Raw genomic sequence first — 20,354 nt, 5'->3', positions numbered from 1 at the left:
CTTTGAGCATGGTTTGGGCTTTGGAAAAGCAGCATACAAATAAAACGATTGATTGATTGATTGATTGATTGATTGATAGATTGAAACAGTTTCCATAGGGAGGAAACCCTGTGGCTGTATCTCTAGAGGGTTCTAGATTATGAGAATGTGCAACTTTTCTTTCTGATGGTCTTTTTGTTTGTATTTTTAAAACTTACTTTTTAAAAAGTCCATGCATATATGAACTTAATGGGGAAAATGAGACAATAATTGTTTCTTGTACATTTTAAAAGAGAATGACTTTTCTCTTTCTGTTGCTCAGTTGAAGTACAAAGGAAATAATTCACTTTCCTAATAGATTACTTTTTTTCCTTTTTGTAAATACAGCTGTAGTTGATTGGACATCTGCCAAGAACAGTAGTTCACTCATATAGGGAGACTGAAAAAAAAGTAGTACGGCTGCAACAATACAACACTATTTGTTGAGGGTTCGGTAGTGCTGTACATTGTCATTATGCTATTAGCACAAAACAGAATCAGCACTGACATGGGCAAGGGAGGGCAGTAGCTCCTTTGAGCCCCATTTGTAATGATTCTAACTGACATCAAATCAGGACTATATGCCAGGACCTGTCCTCCTGGCCTGGACATTGTCATTTACTCTGCGCCTGGATTTAATCTATGGGGAAGGAGTGGGGGTGGGAGATGTTCCTTATCAAGAGAAGAGAGCCAGTGCCACTGACATTGGTGAGGAGTTGCTGCTCTTGTCAGTGAGGCAATTGAGGAATTTGTAGGACCTTACATTTTTGGCAGAGTTTGACTTCCAGCAAGTATTGGGGCCGTTCAAGTCTGCCACAACTACTATGTCTCTCCTTTTTGAATGTTTGGTAATCTGCTGTAGGAAGGTATCATCCCTTTAGTCTGGTTTGGAGGTCTATAGCAGACACTCACAGTAAGGTCACTGTTGTTTCCTTCTCCTACAGTTTTTATCCCATGCACTCTCAAACTGCATTCCTTGCTCTAAGTCATGGATTTCTTCACAACTGTACACATGCATTACATATAATGCTACTTCTCCTTCTTTCCTGTTTGGGCTATTTCTTTTGAATAGGCCATATACCTCTCAATTCTTACATTCCGGTCATTAATGTCATCCCACCAGGTTTCAGTAATGCCTATTAGATCATATTTGTCACCCTCTATTGAGGGCTCAAATGCATCTTGTTTGTTTTCCATTCTCTGTGCACTGGTATAGAGACAACTGATACCATAAGTCATTCCAGTCCAGCTGCTTCCTTCTTGTAGTTTCCTGTCCTTTAAGAGGTTTCTCAGCAGAGGAACTTTTATAATATATGGTGATACAGGTATTGTGTATTGGTACAATATTTTAGTACATTGTCACAGGCAATTTTAATTGGGAATTTGGCTAATACTTGATGATGATCTAATGAGTGATTTTTTTGGGGGGGGAGTCCTCTCAGCAAAAGGATTGTCCTGTACCTAGAGTTTTGCTGGCAATCTCAATACAGAATCCATAAATGAAATGTAAAAGGAGGATGATAAGCTTTTTCTTTTTCTCTTTTTTGCTATTTATATTGTCTGGGTTGAGGTAATGAATAGTAATATTTAGACATTTGCTTGAAATACTGATGAAGGACTGTGGCCTTCTTTGCTGTCAGTATAGTTGATTTTTATGCTGCTTCATTTAAAAGGAACAAAAAGATTTGAATTCTTATCTAGTCATTGTTTTCTGCTGAACAGAAAACACGGTCTTATTCAATGTACAAAACTATGCAACACCTCATTCATAGGCCTTGTTTCTGCCCATAGTTTAATTTTTTAAAATTAGTGTATTGTCTGGTGGAGTTGTGTGCTAAAAATTATTTATTGATGTAGACAATTTCTTGCATATCTAGCCTCTTTTATTCATGTCCTCCAAAATATTACACAGCGTTCTTCAGATACTGATTGATTCTATTTTATAATGGTAGGATTTCAGTGTTAGAAACTAGGGGCACTGTCCCAATCAATAATTAGACCACTAAAGACCATAGATTTTAGCAGGTTTTCTATTCCTGCTCATGGGAGGAAAAACTTTTAATGTTCCCATGTGAGAAATGCAGATCATTTCAATCTCTGCAGGCAATGTTATGAATGACTCTTATGAGCTCTATTATAATTAAGGCCTGACTTGTAGTTTCATTTTTAGCAATTTACAGAAAACATAATTGCAGATTAAGAGTTAAGTAGGAATTGCAATGCCATAATGTATATGTGTGTTTCTTTTAAGATAACGGAAGTGTGGGACCAGCGGAAGATCTTTTACCATGCAAGATTTGTGGGAGGACTTTTTTCCCAAATGCATTAGTGAGTATAAAAGTCAGGTGACTTTAAAATATGTTCATGTCTAATCCTTCATTTAAAAGTGAAGCTATTGTGCCAATTTGAATTGTTTTATTTAATTAATTGATGGAACTTGTATACTACTTAATTGTAAATACATTTAAGCAGTTATCACTGGTTACATACATAGTTGGTTTTGTTCCTAATAATATGGGCTGCATTCAGACATGGGGTTTATTGCCCATATTATTCAGACGTGGAGTGGCTGTGTTATAGTAGTAGTAGTAGTAGTAGTAGTAATAATAAAAATAAATTGTTATTCATACCCCGCCCATCTGGCTGGGTTGTCCCAGCCACTTTGGGCAGCTTCCAACACATAAAAACATAATAAAACATCAAACATTAATAGTAACAATCCGATCCAATATAAAAGTCACAATAACTTTAAAATAAGCAACTTATATAACACAAAGCAACATTCCAACAATCCATCAGAATCTAATGGTAAACAGTTAAGTTAAACACCAGCAAATAATAATTAAGCAGTTCACACTTATCACCCACAATAAATAATTACCAATCTATAATCAAAAAACAAAACAGCAAATCACAATGCATAAAATACCATAAAACCTACAAAACCATGCAAAAAGATCAAATTGAGAAACAAAGACACACAACATAAAACTGTTTTTTAAAAAATAAAAATCCATGACCATGAAATTGCAGGAAAATTACAACACAAAATTCATGATTTTCAAAGTTAACAGGGTTGCAAATGGATTTTTTATGGAAACAATTAATATGGAAATGAGCACTGAACTTCATCTAGATTTCCAGGAAAGACTTTTGTATCATGTGAATGATCACATAAAGGTAAATAAATCTTGGGGAGACAGAGTAAAGTGCCGTATGAATGCAGCCTTGGTCAGTATTAATGAATCTATTCATAAAAGTCCTGAGTACATTATGGGATGGATTTGCATTTGAAACTTCAGCTTTGTTTTATACTATTGAGTAAGGTGGCATGGCGAAGAATACATATAAGTTTTATCCTCCCATGTCTCCCTGCTTATTTGATGGGCTGGGTAGTAGGAGGAAGGGAGGGAGGAAACCTGCTTTCGAAATATAAATGTTGCATTTCTTTCCTCTTCTACTTGTAGAAGAAGCATGTTCCCATTTGCCAAAGAGCTGCTAATAAAAAAAGAAAAGCATTTGACTCCAGCAGACAGAGAGCGGAGGGAACTGATATTTCCACCGTCAAACCTCTGAAGCCACGGGTAGGTACTGGAGCATTAGAATATTCCCTTTTTTTAGACAACTGTATGTCCATGGGCATGTAGTTCAGTTATTAGCTGTGTGTGCGTGATGACTTTGGAAGTTTATTCATAACAATCTGTGGGATATAATAAATCTAGCAGGGGTGTGGTAATTGCCTTAAGCAGCATACATCACACAATATCCTAGCCGGGATTAAATTTAAATATTTAAAAAGTACTGACTGTTAATTAATGTTGGATTTGAAATATGTGGCATGATGGAATTGGGAATAAATCAAGCTTGAGCATTATTACAGTGAAACCTCGAGTTGCGGACGTAATCCGTCCCAGAGGCACTCGAAGCATTCGCATCCAGAAGTGCCGCTTCTGCGCATGCACGAGCTGCGAAATCTGGAAGTAACCGTTCAGGTACTTCTGGGTTGCCACGGGACGCAACTTGAAAAGACATAACCTGAAGCAGACGCAACATGAGGTATGACTGTGCTTAGAAGTAATTGTTGAACGACATTTGCTTCCTCCTTAGGATCTCAGCTAGTATGGTTATTAGGAGCATTAGTAGAGCCACTTTGTAAGTTTGTAAGTTCATAACAAAAAGTTGTCTTTCTCAAAGGAGTTCCAGCAAGCATGGAAGACTAGAGCAGGGCCATATTTTACTGTGAACTTTGCATCTCTTGGCTTTGAACACAGATTCTGTGGCAAGGATTTTTTTTAAGTCAGCAAAGAGAGAGAAATTGTGTCTGTGAAAAATGCTGCATCTCAGAAGACTAGTTTTTCTTGTGTGGTATACGAAAAGAGGAAATACATCATGCGCTAGCCCAGTTTCTGTTGGTATAGAAGTCTGCAAGCTGTTTGATTATGCAGAATTTCTTCGATGCTTAAGATCAAAAGCTTGCATAGTCATACACCACCTGGAGTTTATTTTGTATAACAATATTTGGTGGAACAGACGTAACACAGCAGCTAATTACCAAACTATGAATGAAAGCAGGCGATACTAGTGATTCCCAAAGAATGGCTCTTCCTAACCAGGCCACATAGGTGATATCTACAGGGGACTGCCTTTGAATGCAACTCAGAAAGTTCTGCTGGTGCAGAATATGTCTGCTTGGGTACTCATTTGACCCAGGTTCTCAGAACATATTTTATTGATTCTGTACCAGTTCCACTAATTACTGATGCAGTACTAGGCTCAATTCAAGTACAGTCACACCTTGGGTTACAGACGCTTCAGGTTGCGCGTTTTTGGGTTGCGCACCGCGCCAAACCCGGAAGTACCAGAATGGGTTACTTCTGGGTTTTGGTGCATGTGCAGAAGCATTAAATCGCACTTCGCACATGCGCCGAATCGCGACCTGCATGTGCAAAGACGCGGTGCTGCGGGTTGCAAACACTGCAGGTTGCGAACATGCCTCCCGCACAGATCACGTTCACAACCTGAGTGTCCACTGTACTGATTTTGACTTTTAAAGCCCTAGGTGGCTGAAAGTCAGGTTATTTGAATGACTGCCTGTATGCGTCTGTCTGTGCCTTAAAATAGGTATTCAGGAGGCCCTGCTGATATCATTGGCTTTTGAGATCAGTTAGATTGGTGGGCAGAGTTATAGTATTCAAAAAGACTTTGCAAAATTTTGTTTCCATTGGTTTTACTGGTACAGGATTTTGTTTGTTTTTTGGACATGCTATTGTGACATTAGCAGTGATTTTCCATGGACCAGAAAGGTGACTTATATACATGGTATTCTTTAAATAACAACAGCAACACAGAGATAAGTAAATAATGTCAATAGGAAAATACAGCCAAAAGAGTGAAGTGGTTAACCCAGTGTATAGGACCATGGAAAAGGTGCACATTGCTTCCGCTTAGGTATACAGAGTTCTTTTTTGGAAATCACTGTCAGCAGTGTCTAATGAAATATTAAATGTATTGCTTCTATATTTGTTTCATAAGTGCTCTCACAACTTCCCTGTCAAAGGATCTAAATACAGCTTTTGTATAAACTCTGCTTATCTCCTGAAAAGCAACATTACTTCATGGTTAAGGGAAGATATGTATTTAGTGGTGTTATATATAATATTGTATGCCCAGCTGAAGAAATCACTTTTATCAAATTGCTAATTTGTGTATGCTGCTTCTGTTGTCTTCTTAGCCGGAGCCCCCAAAGAAACAATCAAACTGGAGGAGAAAGCACGAGGAACTCATAGCAGCTATACGAGCAGCCAAAGGAGTTGATCAGGTCCTTAAAGAAGGTGGAAAACTGCCACCACCACCACCACCTACTTACGATCCTGGTATGTGATGTGACGTTGTGGGCTTCAACTGCAGCATCTGTTTTGAGCAATATTGCTAATGAATGACTAGACAGACACAACCTGTGTCTCTCAAAGGGTCAGGTGTTTTGTCTGGTCATAAACAAGACTAACGTACAGTTCAAGGCATTTCATTGCCTCAAAATGGGAGGGCAAGGAATTAATCCAAAAAGCCTGCAGGCAAGGTAGACTAAGAAGGTGAGATTTACCTCTTAAATGCACAGATGAAGGGAAGGGGAAACATAATCCCCAGTGGCATCCTAAAAAGAGCAGGCATTCTCCTAGGTCATGGCAGAGCTTTCAGCTGGCAGGTTCAGGGGGTGATGGAACATAGACACAGTCATCCCCAGTGGCTGAGTGCAAACCAGTAAGTCTGCTCTTGAAATCACACTTTCAGAAGTCACACCCATTATAGTCTTAGAAATCTAAAATTTAGATATCTGTAGAAAGTGGCTCTCCAGGGGAACAAAAAGGGCAGAGATGGTGAAGCTACTTGAAAAGAGAGGCAGGATTCAGGAAGGCTGTGCTTGGCACTACAGCGTAAAAGAACACAGGCTTATTGATATTTTGTAAACTGATTTGAGCCTTTTTACAATCAAAAGGTGTAGAAATTTTATTAAATAAAACAAAACAAAACATTGTTGGTCCAGTAATAGTTTTGTGTTGTGCTGATTAGGGATGTGGGGTGTGACTCTTTTCCTGCTCAGATTGCAAAATGGACTCGCCTGATTTGATCCTGGATCAGTGGTTCACTTGAAAAATTGCAGCCCTGTGGAATCATTTGAGAGGCGGTTGGAGAGTTCTGTTCTGCCTCTGTTCTTTTAAAAAAGATTTTTTTCCTTTCTGAAAGTAGGGCACATCGCTTGCCGCAGCCTGTAATGGTTAGCACATGAGACTTTTTGCTGCTGTGCACTTTGAATGCACTTACAGCAAGTCCCCTTGTGAGGCATGGAGCTTGATGGTGTCCTGTTGCTTTAGGGAAATTATATGGCAAAAAAACATGGCTGCCCCCAGTGTTTACAGTGTGGAGGCCAAGAGGGATGGGTGTTATACTTTTAGAAGTTTAAAAGAAAAGGGGGGGGGGGAGAGAGAAACAAGCATCAAACGAGTTTTAGACTACCTTTGAAGTTCCTGTTATTATTATTTTACTATTTTTTCCCAGGTAGAAATCCATTAAATATCTATGAGTGAGAGATGTTGTCTTGTCCCTTCTGAGAACTGGGACGGACCAGACTCTCATGGGTTCATCTCTAGTCCTGATTGCATTAGGGTGGAAGGGATTATTGGCTTTTGCATGTCCTAGCAGAGCACCTAGTGTTAGGAATTCTTTCTTTTCAATTCAGTAGAGGCTGGTGACTGGCACCGTTTTCTTTAGTCACTTGACCTTGTCAGTTTTGCACTTGCAGAGAAGGTAGAGACTGAAAATAAAATGGAGGCGTGGGACGAAATGGCGGTAACTTGGCATCAACATTTCCCACTTTCCTCCAGATCAGTTTTTTTAGCCGTTATGGCTGCAAAGATAGACTTCAAAGATACTGCTTAAGTAAGCAGTGCTCATGGAAATCTCTAAAACTAGGGATGTTCCTGAATAAATGTTTTATGTATTTGGAATTACTTTAGTCCCCAGCAAAGCTGAATATCACCTTTGCATCTAGCAAAATCAAAATAAATTATACTAAGAATAAAATCACAGAATAAGCAATGCAAAATAAGTTATGCAGAATTTTAATGTTTTTTTTAGCTTGGGCGTCACACAGCCACGGATATAATATTGTTTTTTCGGTCTATTCTCCTTCCCAAAGTGCTGTGACGGAATCATTCTTGTGTCAAAAATTGCAATGCTGGAAAAAGTTACGTGTCTGTAAGAGAAAGTTCTCCAAGCTGCCATTAGATCCTCGAGTGGCTGGGGCAACCCAGCCAGATGGGTGGGGTATAAATAATAAAATTATTGTTAGGCTCTCCTCTTTGCATTTTTGACTTTGCCTTGTAGGAGTATTTCGATGGCACTCAGATATAATCTGGAAAGCTTATAGTTAACCAAAAGCTGAGTCTGCTTGCTATATTTGGTTCCCAGAATGTTTTGCTGCATCTTGTACCGGCAAAGGATGAGACAGCAGGAATAGTGCTTGGAGTGCCAGTGACAGAAAATTCCAGGAAGTCTGACAAAACACAGGCTTGAGTTAATTTGAAAGTGTACTCCTTGCCAGTGATGGCAAAACCTCCTGTGTTTCTCCTTTACTGTGATGTCTGCTGTGTTGTCTAACAGAAGGTTTCCAGTTGGTTAAAGGCCCTAAACATGGTCAGAATAGTTCCCTGTGACTTACTTGTTGTTGCTGAAGAATTTATATACGGCCCTGTACCCAGAGGTCTCAGGGCAGTTCACAAAATAAAATAAAAATATAAAACCACAAAATACATAATCAAAATAAAAATAAAAAGAACAACCCAATAATCCCGCCCCCCCAAAAAAACCCCCCACCACATTTTAAAAGGGCACAGCATGTCAATCAAATCAACCAAAGGCCTGGTTAAAAAGGAACGTTTTTGCCAGGCACTTAAAGGTGTATATTTGTTATATGTGTTGAGATTTTGCAGTCACTCAGATCTATTCCAGCTGGATTTCACATTGGCCACTGACTTTGTACAGTGGTACCTCCGGTTGCGAACGGGATTTGTTCCGGAGCTCCGGCCGCAGCCCGAGAAATTTGCTGCTGGAGGTGGCGCTTCTGCGCATGCACGCAGTACATAGAGCAATTTTGCGCATGCGCGTGTGGCGAAAACCCGGAATTATACGTCTGGGTTTGCTGCTTACGTATCCCAAAGTTTACGTAACTGGAGGGATACATAAGTGGAGGTACGGCTGTATTGGAAACATTCAGTGCATTAATCAGTTGTGTGTGTTTGCATAAATTCTAACTTTCATCATCTGAAGCTGTAGGATTATTGGAAAGGTCTAACATATTACCTGCTTGCTTGACTCCTGCCCAACCTGATACGTTAAGTCTCAACTGAAGACAAGTTGAGAGGTGATAATCTCCCTTCATTGCCTGTCCCAGTGGTTGAACTGGTGGTGAAACCTTTATAGAAAAAGCATATTCTAGGTCCCTTAGGGTTAGGAGTTATTTGTCAATCTACAACTTGATATTTTGGGATTAGGTGGTCAGGCAGGCTCCAGGTACTCCTCCTGCATTAACACTCAAAAGCTAGGCTTGTATTGTTCAGCAGACTTCTTTTAATGGTGGCCACTATCACTTGGACCTGCCTCCTTAAAAAGCAAAAACCCATTTGCTTTTGGCTTTTATGTGCATTTTTGGGGAGGGCTTTTGAATGCTGATGGCTTCAATACTCAGGAATCTTCATTGATTTTTACTGATTTGCTTTTGATTTTTAACACGTTTATAATGCTGTTTCAGATATTATAGCAGTTTTCTGTTTTTATTGTCATGCACTTTGTGGGTCTGGTCTAGAGTTAAAGTTGGGATAAAACCAGAGTGACTAAATTAATAAATAACCTGTACTGTTCTTTGTGTCTCATGAATTGCTGATGAATATAGATTATATCCAGTGCCCATATTGCCAGAGAAGATTTAATGAAAGTGCAGCTGATCGGCACATCAATTTCTGCAAAGAACAGGCAGCGCGTATTACTAATAAAGGAAAAGTGGTTACTGATTCTAAAGGGAAGCTTCCTACCCGAACGCAGGTGAATGATTATTATTTGCTCAGATGAATAATAAACCCTGCCTGAAGTGAAGTAATTCCACACTAGGGATCATCAGGAAAGGGATTAAAAATTTAAAAGCCAATAGCATCGCGCAGTTATACCAATCTATGGTGCAGTCACGCTTGGAATACTGTGTACAGTTCTGGTCACTTCCCCTCATGAAGGGAGGAAAAGCTTCAGAAAAGGGCAACCAAAATGGTCAAGAAGATGAAGCAACTCTGCTATGAGGAAGGTGACAACATTTGCAGCTTTATAACTCAGAGGAAAGGCAAGTATTGGAGGACTTGATAGAGGTGTATAAAATTATGCATGGTGTAGAGAAAGTTGGTAAAGAAAAGTTTTTCTCCCACTTTTATAATACAGTCACGCCTTGGAAGTTGAACGGAATCCGTTCCGGAAGTCCATTCGACTTCCAAAATGTTCGGAAACCAAAGCGTGGCTTCTGATTGGCTGCAGGAAGCTCCAGAAGCCGCGGAAGCCCCTTTGGATGTTCAGGTTCCAAAGAACGTTCACAGACCGGAACACTCACTTCCGGATTTGTGGTTTTCAGGAGCCAGAATGCCCGAGTACCAAGGCGTTTGAGATCCAAGGTACAACTGTACTGGAATTGATCGAAATCCGGTGAAGATGAATGTTGGAAGTGTCCGTATTGCTTCACACAAAACATAGTCAAATTATGGAATTTGCTGTTAGAGGAGATGGTGGTAACTACCACCCTGAATGTCTTTAAAAGAGAATTAGACAGATTAATAAGGGACAGGGATATCAATGGCTGCTAGCTATGATGACTGTGTTCCACCTCCACTATAAGAATCATGCCTGTGTGTACCAGGTGCTAGGAAATGCAGGTGGGGAGAGCTCTGATGCACTCAGTTTCTGCTTGCGGGCTTCCCAGGAATGTTGGGTTGGCCACTGTGAGAACAAGAGTACTGTACTGGACGATATGGGCCTTGGGCCTGATCCAGCACAGCTTTTATTTTCTTACGAACATATAAAAAGATGATCACTCAGCCTTTACTTAAATCAGCATTGGAATATTTGGTATGTACATTGTTCTTTTCATAGTAATAGGTGAGTAGACGCTAGATTTTCCTGGATGAAGTGAAAAAACCACAGCATTTCGAACCCACTTTTTATGGTACATTTGCAAACGCCCCATGAGATACAGAGCTATTTATCATTACAGTATTTCAAGACATGAAACCGTATGACTGAGGTGTTCAATGACTGGTTTTTGTGTCTGTTTCAGTACAAGTCACCATCAGTAAAGAAGATGCCTCCATCAGGAATAACACCACCAGCCTCATCACGCTTACCACAACCAAGTAATGTCAATAAAGTTGTTATTGTAGTTGCATATCAGGAATGCATGAATAAATATTGCCTCAAGGCTAATAGATATAATGGCTTGGATCCTGATTTTCTTTCCATGAATGGAACACAGTTTTCCTGCCACCCCTTTTCCTCTATTCCTGGGGGTTGAGGAATCCTTGGTACGAGATGCCTACAGATGGCTGTTGCAGCCATTACTTTATGTGAATCAAGGACCCAAGCTATTGCAGTGTGCATGCAAACTTCTGTAGTCTTCAGCAGGTTGCTGATCTGCACCTCCCATTATCCCTGGCATTTGGCCATACGGACAGAAGCTAAATGGGAATTGCAAACCAACCACATCTGGTTTCCCCATCCCAGCTCTCCCATGGTTTATTGGTGTTTATCTTCACGACTGAAGAATTTCAAGTTGAAACAGAAGGCCAATGATATAGACCTTCCCATGGAGCTTGTTACTTGCAAATGTTGCTACAGAGTTCAGTAGCAGGATTCATCTCTGATATGTGCAGACATCCCTGGAGAGCAGCTGCCAGTCAGTGTAGACACTATTGAGCTAGGTAGACCAGTGGCTCAACTATGTACAGTATAACCAGAAGGTGATTGAGTGAATGCTTTGAGGCTGCATACTGTGATAAACTCTTTGTGTTCTTCTCAGTCATCACATTTTAAAAGAGAAAATATTTATTTTATTGCTTTAAAGGTGAGATGTAGAATCTTGAAAAAGGGGCGCAGGTGGTGCTGTGGGTTAAACCACAGAGCCTAGGACTTGCCGATCAGAAGGTGGGCGGTTCAAATCCCCGTGATAGGGTGAGCTCCCGTTGCTCGGTCCCTGCTCCTGCCAACCTAGCAGTTCAAAAGCACATCAAAGTGCAAGTAGATGAATAGATACCGCTCCGGTGGGAAGGTAAACGGCGTTTCCGTGCGCTGCTCTGGTTCGCCAGAAGCGGCTCAGTCATGCTGTTCACATGACCCAGAAGCTGTACGCCGGTTCCCTCGGCCAATAAAGCGAGATGAGCTCCGCAACCCCAGAGTCGGCCACAACTGAACCTAATGGTCAGGGGTCCCTTTACCTTTACCTAGAATCTTGAAAACAGTTGTGCAGTGCTTTCAGGCCTGTTACTAAGGCAGTATTACTGCTAGGAGAGTAGGAGATGAGAAAAAGCTATGCTTTCGAGACAGGGTACCTTGCCTCTCTTGCTTTCTTGCGGTGCCTGTTGTGGCTGCTTCTTGTGGCCATTTAAAACTGCACAAAGAAACTATGATGCTTGTTCGTCCTGACTTGAGAAGAACATTTCAGTGATTGGGTAGGAAGGTGATGTATCAAACAGTGGGAAATGCTGGAAAACAGCCTGATTTATTTTTAAACTTTTGCATGGCTACTGTAAAATACATTAAATTATGACTTGTAGGGCAGCTAGCCTTGCTTGTGGTATTGATATACCTCCTGAATAATGAGTCAGCATGTTCTATTGCATAGAGCTTTGGGTTTGGATGGGGAAACCTGGCTTGAAATCTGGTTGGCTATTAAGAAAAATAGGATGCTGAACTAGAACTGTATTTTTTTCCTAATACAGAAAAAGTATTTTTATGTCCATAATCCCCACACAGCCTGAAGTCTTCTGGGCAAGTCATTATCTTCCATGATTGCCCTGCTAAGATGATACTAGGCAGTTACAGGGTCACTTCAGTGCTCTTTGTGGTGAATAACTGGACTTCATTTCTCTCTGCCTCAGTTGGCCAGTGCTTCCTCTCCCCACTGGCCCAGCTTTGCTGCTTTCTCGGTCAAAATCTGCCCATCCTGAAGTTGCTGTTTATTTACAGCAGGGGAAGGTTGGGGAGACTCACAATTAAGGTACAGTGGTACCTCGGGTTACATACCCTTCAGGTTACATACACTTCAGGTTATAGACTCCGCTAACCCAGAAATAGTGCTTCAGGTTAAGAACTTTTCTTCAGGATGAGAACAGAAATCGTGCGGCAGTGGCGTGGCAGCAAGAGCAGGCCCCATTAGCTAAAGTGCTGCTTCAGGTTAAGAACAGTTTCAGGTTAAGAACGGACCTCCAGAACGAATTAAGTACTTAACCCGAGGTACCACTGTACTTCACTAGGACTAATACATACAGTCGTACCTTGGAAGTCGAACAGCTTAGTTCCTGAACATTTTGGCTCCCAAATGTTGCAAACACGGAAGTGACTGTTCCGGTTTGCAAACTATTTTTGGAAGCCGAACGTCCGACGGGGCTTCCATGGATTCCGATTGGCTGCAGGAGCTTCCAATTGAATGGACTTCCGGAACGGATTCTGTTCAGCTTCCAAGGTACAACTGTACTGGGGAGGAGGATAACACCCACCCAGCAGTACTGCAGCTGCAATCCCATTTGTCAGCTCTGACGCCTCCTCTTAATTCAGGGTATCAAATCACAGAAACTCCCTCATTGCATGTAGTTTCATGATGTGAAGTAAGAATAAAGTAAAGCTGCTAAGCACAGAAATGATATTTCCATGTTTGTTTAAAAAGGTACACCTGCAAATAAAATTCTGTCTACAAGTGGGCCAGTGGGAAGTAAAATCCAAAGTTTGTCTCCAGCTCATAAAAACTCAACAAGGACAAGCCCCCAAACAGGGTAAGTGCACAGTTAACGCTGTACGCATAGTATTTAATAAACACCTTTGAATACTTCGTCCTTCGTGGTGGTTTCTGTGTAAAAGAGTGAATTTTATAAATACAGTGAAAATCTGTGCAGCACAATAATATTTTGTTGAAAATCGCTAGGTTGAAAATCAGTTCGTCTCACACAGATTCTCAGGCACTGTATCAATCAGTATATTTTGTGTATTGCGATTACTCTTACTGCTGAATGTTTGTGTGGTAGAAGCAATGGAGGAACATCAGCAGGAAGCTCTTGATATCAATAGTCAATGCTAATTTGGGCTAACGGCCCCAAACAACTGCATATTTTTCTCTTGTACTCTAGGTGGCAATATTTGATCTCTGCAAGAAAAGCAGATAAAACATATTAGTAGCAATGGGGTTTAGGGCTTATATTTGAAAATAAATTTAGACATTGCTTTTTAATTGCTGCTGATGTGAGACAGTGTGTGACAATTAAAAGAATGCTATTCTGAATATGTATGTGGCTCTGGTGTATTTTGAATTTACTATAGTGTTTGCTTGGGGCTGCTTGACTTCTGCCCTCTCATTTAGTTGAACTTGTTTTCCCGTTTCTCCTTTGTTGTTTTTAAGTCTGTTCATGTTGAAAGGCGAAGAACCAAATCTAAAGTAGAGATTTTTTATCTTTGGACAGTACGTCAAGCTACTGAACCTGGAATTGGTTTAAATAAACCCCCATGAGAGACTTCAGTGTATATGACAGTTTAGTTTGTGGGTAATTATCTAACCAGAAACAGAACCAGACTAGCAGCTGCAATCACCTGCCCCCTGGAGCCCATATGTGCAAGAGCTTCCCCGTTGACTTCTGTTGGTAGTAAACTGCTTTGAACATGGAGATGAATGCTCGGAACTGCCTCTTCCCCACTGAAGTTAATGGGGAAGCCTGCAGAAATTGCATTTCATGTGTACATCTAAGCACCTCTAGAATTTGGGATCAGAGCCAAAGAATTCAACATGGGAAACGTTTGCATATCAAAGGTGGAAAACCATTCCCAGCTGGCAGGCCAGATCTCAACCTCTCCACCCAGGGTGCCATTTTGACAGGTGGGTGGGGCCAGCCACTTGTTGATCACCTGACATTGTGATGACGCCAGTGACAGTTCTAAATGACAGCACACCTTCAGGAGGGAACTTCCTACTGCAGTTGATCCCAGTGTAACTTGTTGTCAGAGCCAATTCGTTGTTTAGCATGGTCAGTGAACCCTAATGCCTCCCTTCACACCCCAAGCACCAGTCCCCACTGGCAGCCCTGCTACATACAGAGAGACACCTCTGTGTGCACAGCATCTTATTGTGTGTTGACACTGGCTCGTACCCTAAGCTTTTGTTTGCTTCTAAATTCTGCCTAATTGACTGAATTACTGTTATCTTTTAGAGGGTCCATGAAATCACGGACAGTTGCACCTACTAATGTGGCACGGAATGCTGGCATAGGTATGCTGGCAAACAAAAGAAAAGCTTATAGTACTGAAAACTACTCAAACAGGTAATTCATGATTTTTGCCTTTCTGGAAGTATTTACGGCTTTCATATATCTGAAGATTACTGTCTTGTTGTGGCGGTGTTACAATTACACTTTAAAAAAACAATTCAGCCTAGGCACTTGATTTGGGGGGGGGGGAGGGGATAACATCACAAATAAATACTGAGGGATAAGACAACTGGCCTTGGAATGGAATACTTAAAAGAATCACAGGCACGTTCTCAGTGGCTGCTCCCAGACTTTGGTACTGCCTTCCTAGAGAGGTTAGACTCCCTCCTTGTTCTTCCACCAGCAAATGAAGACCTTATTCCAACAGGCTTTTGGGAACTGACATTTTTTTAAGGAAAATGATTTTAATAGTTCTGTGCTTTTTTCTTTTTTACTATCTGCATGTAAATAGTTTTCTTTTTTATATTGTTTTTATTCTATCATAGTTTAATTAAATTTTAAGCTACCTGTCTTCTATGTTTTTACATTTCTGTGTTTTATTCATGTTCCTGTAAGCCACCTTGAGTCCTGGTTCCTGGAAAAGGCAGGAAATTAACAAATGCAATAATTATTATATTCTAAGAGTTTCAGAGGTTAACTGCTAGCATCTGCCTGTGCTTTATATATAGCACCTTGGACTTCTATTCTCTGCTCCATTGCCCACAGAATTTGAGCTTACTTGTGTCCTTTATGTCCCTTCTAGATATGACACGATCCAGACCCTTCCATATCTTTTCCTACAGGATTGCTTTAATAATCAGGACTGTTATTATGGGAAGAGATGGTGTAACCTTTCCTTTCTGTAGAGGGGCAGACCAGGGCAACTAGTAGTCACTTAACGGGAATGGCTTTATATCAGCTGAAAGAGCATGATGGAAGGCATACTGAATATCACCTCCTGATCTTCCACGGGAGCCTGATGAGGTTTCCAGTTAGCAGTGCAAGAAGTATAGAATATCCTGATCACAGAACTTCTATTTCATGTTCCATTGGGCCCTTACATTTGACACAAGGGCCTATTAATTTGATTCTTTCAGTTTATTCCATTGGCCTAAGGTTCTCCAGTGCTAGCATGGAGTTTGAGTTGTATAATCCAGCAAGGAAGTATTGTGGGATTTTATTTTATTTTGTAGTAAGAAGGCCATGTTTTTGGAATGATACGTTACTGAAGAACTATTGTAAGGGAAAGGTCAGAATGAATGCTTTGCAAATCACGCATAAACTATTAACATTTATCTAAACTCTATAATGTTCTCCATTTTGAATGTTCAATGGCTGATGAAGAACTGGATATGACAGTGGAGACTGCTCATCTTCTGTCAATGGAGCAAGTTCAAAAAGCAATGAGGGAAATTCACCTGCACAGTTACCAAAATTCTGTTACGAATGCGGCGCCAAATACCCGGTGGAATCTGCAAAATTCTGCTGTGAATGTGGAGTTCGAAGAATGGTTTTGTGAACACCTTCTGTAAAGTAGGATAAAAGAGAGCTCCTCTGTTTGCTATGGCTGCATGGAATTCTGCGCTGTACTTTCCCATCTGAACTTGTGCTAAAACACCATAGTAATTTTCTGAGAGCAATTCTTTTTGGTTGCAGAATAATTTATATAGATATAAATATACTGTATATAATTGATAGGTACCTGAAGCTGTGCCATTCAAGAAGATATTCTTGAGACACTGTTGGAAATATCTTTAATGGAGCGAATTAACTCAAGAAGGGGGGGGGGGGGGCGTTTTGTTTTTTGTAATCCTGCTATGTATTACTGTATATTCTTACATGGTTCTCGTTATTCACCCATAATAGTGTTACCCCGAATAAGTTCATCCAATAAGGGAATCTAGAGAATATTGGCTGCTGTAGATAACTTGATGAGTAGGTTCTCATAAACCTTACTAACCAACAAAAAAGGTTCAGATTTACCGATCTTGTTTATGTTATTATTCTACCTGATTGGCATTTTTTCCGAGTCTGCTTTCAAAACATGTTATAATGTCCATTGTACAGATGCTTCCTTTGTGTGTGGTACCAGATTTTCCCCAGCCAATTTTCACATTCCTTTCTTTAAATATAATTCTTAGTTTTGCAAAATAGTTCACCTTCAGATATCTATGGAATCAATTGCCAATGGCAGCTTTTCCTGCAAACCTCACTATAATGAATGGAGGATGTATAAGTAGTACTTTGAATCTCATCCTTTATCAAGCTTCTCCTACACCGCTCTCTTTTTCCATTATTTGTAAAGCCCTGCTCCTTATTTTCTAAAAACAAATATAAGCATAGTTTTAATGTTTGTCCAGTATGGTCTAAATTATTATGCCCACTTTATAGAGTTTTGTGGCTATTGCAATGATGGTAAGATACAATAGAAAGAGAATCACTTGTTATATAATAATTATTAGAAGAACAAATGAGTTTCAGAACATGGTACCTGAATAATGCTTTTTCTTCTTCTTTGCAGTATCTTTTGCTTAGGGGTTTTTGGTACCTTCTGCAGCCAAATCAAAATAAACTGGCTTCACAGGGAGTACATTGACCCACTGGAGCCCTTAACCTATATCAGTATTGTTGTTTGTCTTAGTAATAGCATACATTTTCACAGAAATTATTTTTCCTATGGAGAAGAGCCCTCATTTCTGCCTTTCTCAAAATCATTTTGACCTTTTTGGTTCCAACAGTTATTTCTAAGCCGTGGTCACATCTTATAAAGAAACAATTTAACCTGTCAGCTGGGCACTTTGTAGTATTTGACCTGACATTAATCTAACCTTATTTTCATCTTTTCGAATGATGTGACTAATGGCAACTGGAAATGCAACTGGTTGATCAAGCTACTTTTCCTGTTTCAACTTTCTAGTATGCTTGCTGGTGGTAAATTGAAGGTCCCTTATTATTAGAGTTAACAAATTCATTGATGTAGGATTATTTGTGGATCTTAGGTTGCTCAGAAATGAAAAGTACAATTTTAACTGCAGTATCCAAAACCTTGTCCTGTGACCCAATTTTCAGTTCTATACAAATGGCTAATATTCAGCCATTATATAATGCTTAGTTGTTCTGCTACAATGGCTAAATGTGGGGGAACTGAACCAGTACTGGAGAAGATGTCTAGAACTTCATTGAGGTGTGCACTATTATGCATAGCTCACATTATTCTCCCTCTATTCTTAGGTGTTCCTTCCAGACCTTTTCTTTTTATTAAAAAAAAATTATGAATACTTTGTCTGCAATCTGTATTAGTAGATTAGTGTACTATCTTTGATTATATATAGTTACGTTTTAATGGCGGGGGTAAATTCAATAATTTAGGAAGTTGCACTTTTAAAGGTTTTCATTAAAACAAAAAACTGAGCCCAATATATCATATTGCTTCATGATGAAATCACTATAATGGGCATGTTCAACCTAAACCAGAAATAATTATGTGTGTTGATTTATTACTTGAAGGCACCATTATAAAATCTTAAAGAGTGATTGTTCTGTGTGATGAGCTCGTCCGTGTGATAGAAATCAAAAAGGCATCGACAAACCTAACCACTTATAACGAAAATGTTATTGATGTTAATGGAGAATCACATTTCTGAACCAATCAATGACATTGCATCATTTCATAATAGGGTTCTCTGTCTTTAAATGGTGGTGGTTAATCTATAAAATAATCACTTTAAACATGCAGTAACATTTTGTTTCCATATGAAAGGGTCTCCCCCTCCTCTAATCCTCAGAATACTAAGGAAAACAAGAGTTTTTCAAAACATTCCTTTTGCCTTTTCATTTACTAGAAAATCTGGTAAGTTATATTATACATCTTGTTTATTTGCTTGAAATCTTACTTTTAAATACATTAACGTTATGCCACAGATTTATATCTCATGTAAATAATGATACTGAGATGAGCTCAATATATTTAAGAATTCACTCAGAGTTACTTCAGGTTACTTTTAGCCGCAGAGTTGACTCTACACATTTGGAAAATGTACACCTTGTATTGCCCTAATGGCAGAGCAGCACAGAGATCAGTCTTAGCATCAGAAAAGCTAATTTGTATTGTACTTAGTGGTGGAAATCTAGTGATCAATCTGGTATTCCACTTATTTTTTTTGCATTTTGTGAAAGAGATGACTGGTATGTTGGGAAATTTCTGAATGATCTACATGCTTTTGAGAGTCTTGTGTGGATGTTGCTTTGTTTTGGGTGAGACTTCATATGCATCTTCATTCACCAAAGATCTCAAATATTTATGTAACATAAATGCTTTCCTGTGTTTCTGCAGATGCTTTATTACACCTACCTAACAATACAGATTTCTTACTGTATCTGCCTGATCTTTTAATATATTGTATCCTCTCTCTTTTGTAACTGTCATCTAATTTCTAGTTATGTGACCTTTTATTCTTTGCTCTGACTTGCGTTTTGGATTTTCCTAAATGTTTATTGGGATCATTGCGAAAGCAATCTGTACATGCTTGCTGTATGTTATCTAGTCCTTTGTTAACAATAAAGCAATTGTTGCATACATTTTTTATTCTTCTTCTTAATGTTGCATAGTAGGTTCCTTTGTTTTGTTTTTCCGGCAGCACCCTTGCTGCTAAGTTAGTACATAAGCTGTCAGATCCTGAAATCTTTCTCAATACTTGGGTGATGTGAACTAGATGTGGGCAAGCTACTTGACACTGAATCCTGATAGGGTCTTGTGGCTTGTCATACTGTTGAAAGGGTTCAGCCTTCCCCGATCAAGCAAGCTGACCTAAAGTTTGAAACTGGGTATTCGTGTGCAATAGAAATTGTAAATGTATATACAGTGGTGCCCCGCAAGACGAATGCCTCGCAAGACGGAAAACCCGCTAGACGAAAGGGTTTTCCGTTTTGGAGGTGCTTCGCAAAACGAATTTCCTATGGGCTTGCTTCGCAAGACGAAAATGTCTTGCGAGTTCCTGCGGGGTTTTTTTCCTTTCCCCCCCCCTTTTTTCCAAGCCGCTAAACCGCTTATGGCTAAGCCGCTTATCAGCTGATCTTTAAGCCGCTTAACAGCTGATGCTAAGCCGCTTATCAACAGATCTTTAAGCCGCTTAACAGCTGATGCTAAGCCGCTTATCAGCTGATCTTTAAGCCGCTTAACAGCTGATGTTAAGCCGCTTATCAGCTGATCTTTAAGCCGGCTAAGCCGCTAATACTGTAGCGCTAAGCCGCTAAACCTCTAATGGGCTTGCTTCGCAAGACGAAAAAACCCGCAAGACGAAGAGACTC

General features: G+C 39.9%; 1 protein-coding gene across 1 annotated transcript in view; it reads left to right on the top strand.

Annotated features, from left to right (window-relative positions):
* The window catches only part of ZC2HC1A (zinc finger C2HC-type containing 1A), a 31,637-nt gene extending 12,012 nt beyond the window's left edge, over positions 1 to 19,625 (top strand). Inside the window, exons 2-9 of the mRNA XM_081013591.1 lie at positions 2,270 to 2,346; positions 3,486 to 3,602; positions 5,750 to 5,891; positions 9,464 to 9,612; positions 10,883 to 10,958; positions 13,484 to 13,589; positions 15,012 to 15,122; positions 16,392 to 19,625. Of these exons, the coding sequence (XP_080869717.1) occupies positions 2,270 to 2,346; positions 3,486 to 3,602; positions 5,750 to 5,891; positions 9,464 to 9,612; positions 10,883 to 10,958; positions 13,484 to 13,589; positions 15,012 to 15,122; positions 16,392 to 16,566 (953 nt within the window). The 3' untranslated portion in view covers positions 16,567 to 19,625. The remainder of the gene's footprint in view (positions 1 to 2,269; positions 2,347 to 3,485; positions 3,603 to 5,749; positions 5,892 to 9,463; positions 9,613 to 10,882; positions 10,959 to 13,483; positions 13,590 to 15,011; positions 15,123 to 16,391) is intronic.
* The last annotated feature ends 729 nt before the right edge of the window (positions 19,626 to 20,354 follow it).

Source organism: Podarcis pityusensis (genome assembly GCF_964106645.2).
Source record: "Podarcis pityusensis genome assembly, chromosome: 7".
In the NCBI taxonomy this organism is placed as follows: domain Eukaryota; kingdom Metazoa; phylum Chordata; class Lepidosauria; order Squamata; family Lacertidae; genus Podarcis; species Podarcis pityusensis.
Note: the sequence above shows the minus strand (reverse complement) of the source record. Positions and strands in the feature narration are given on the sequence as shown.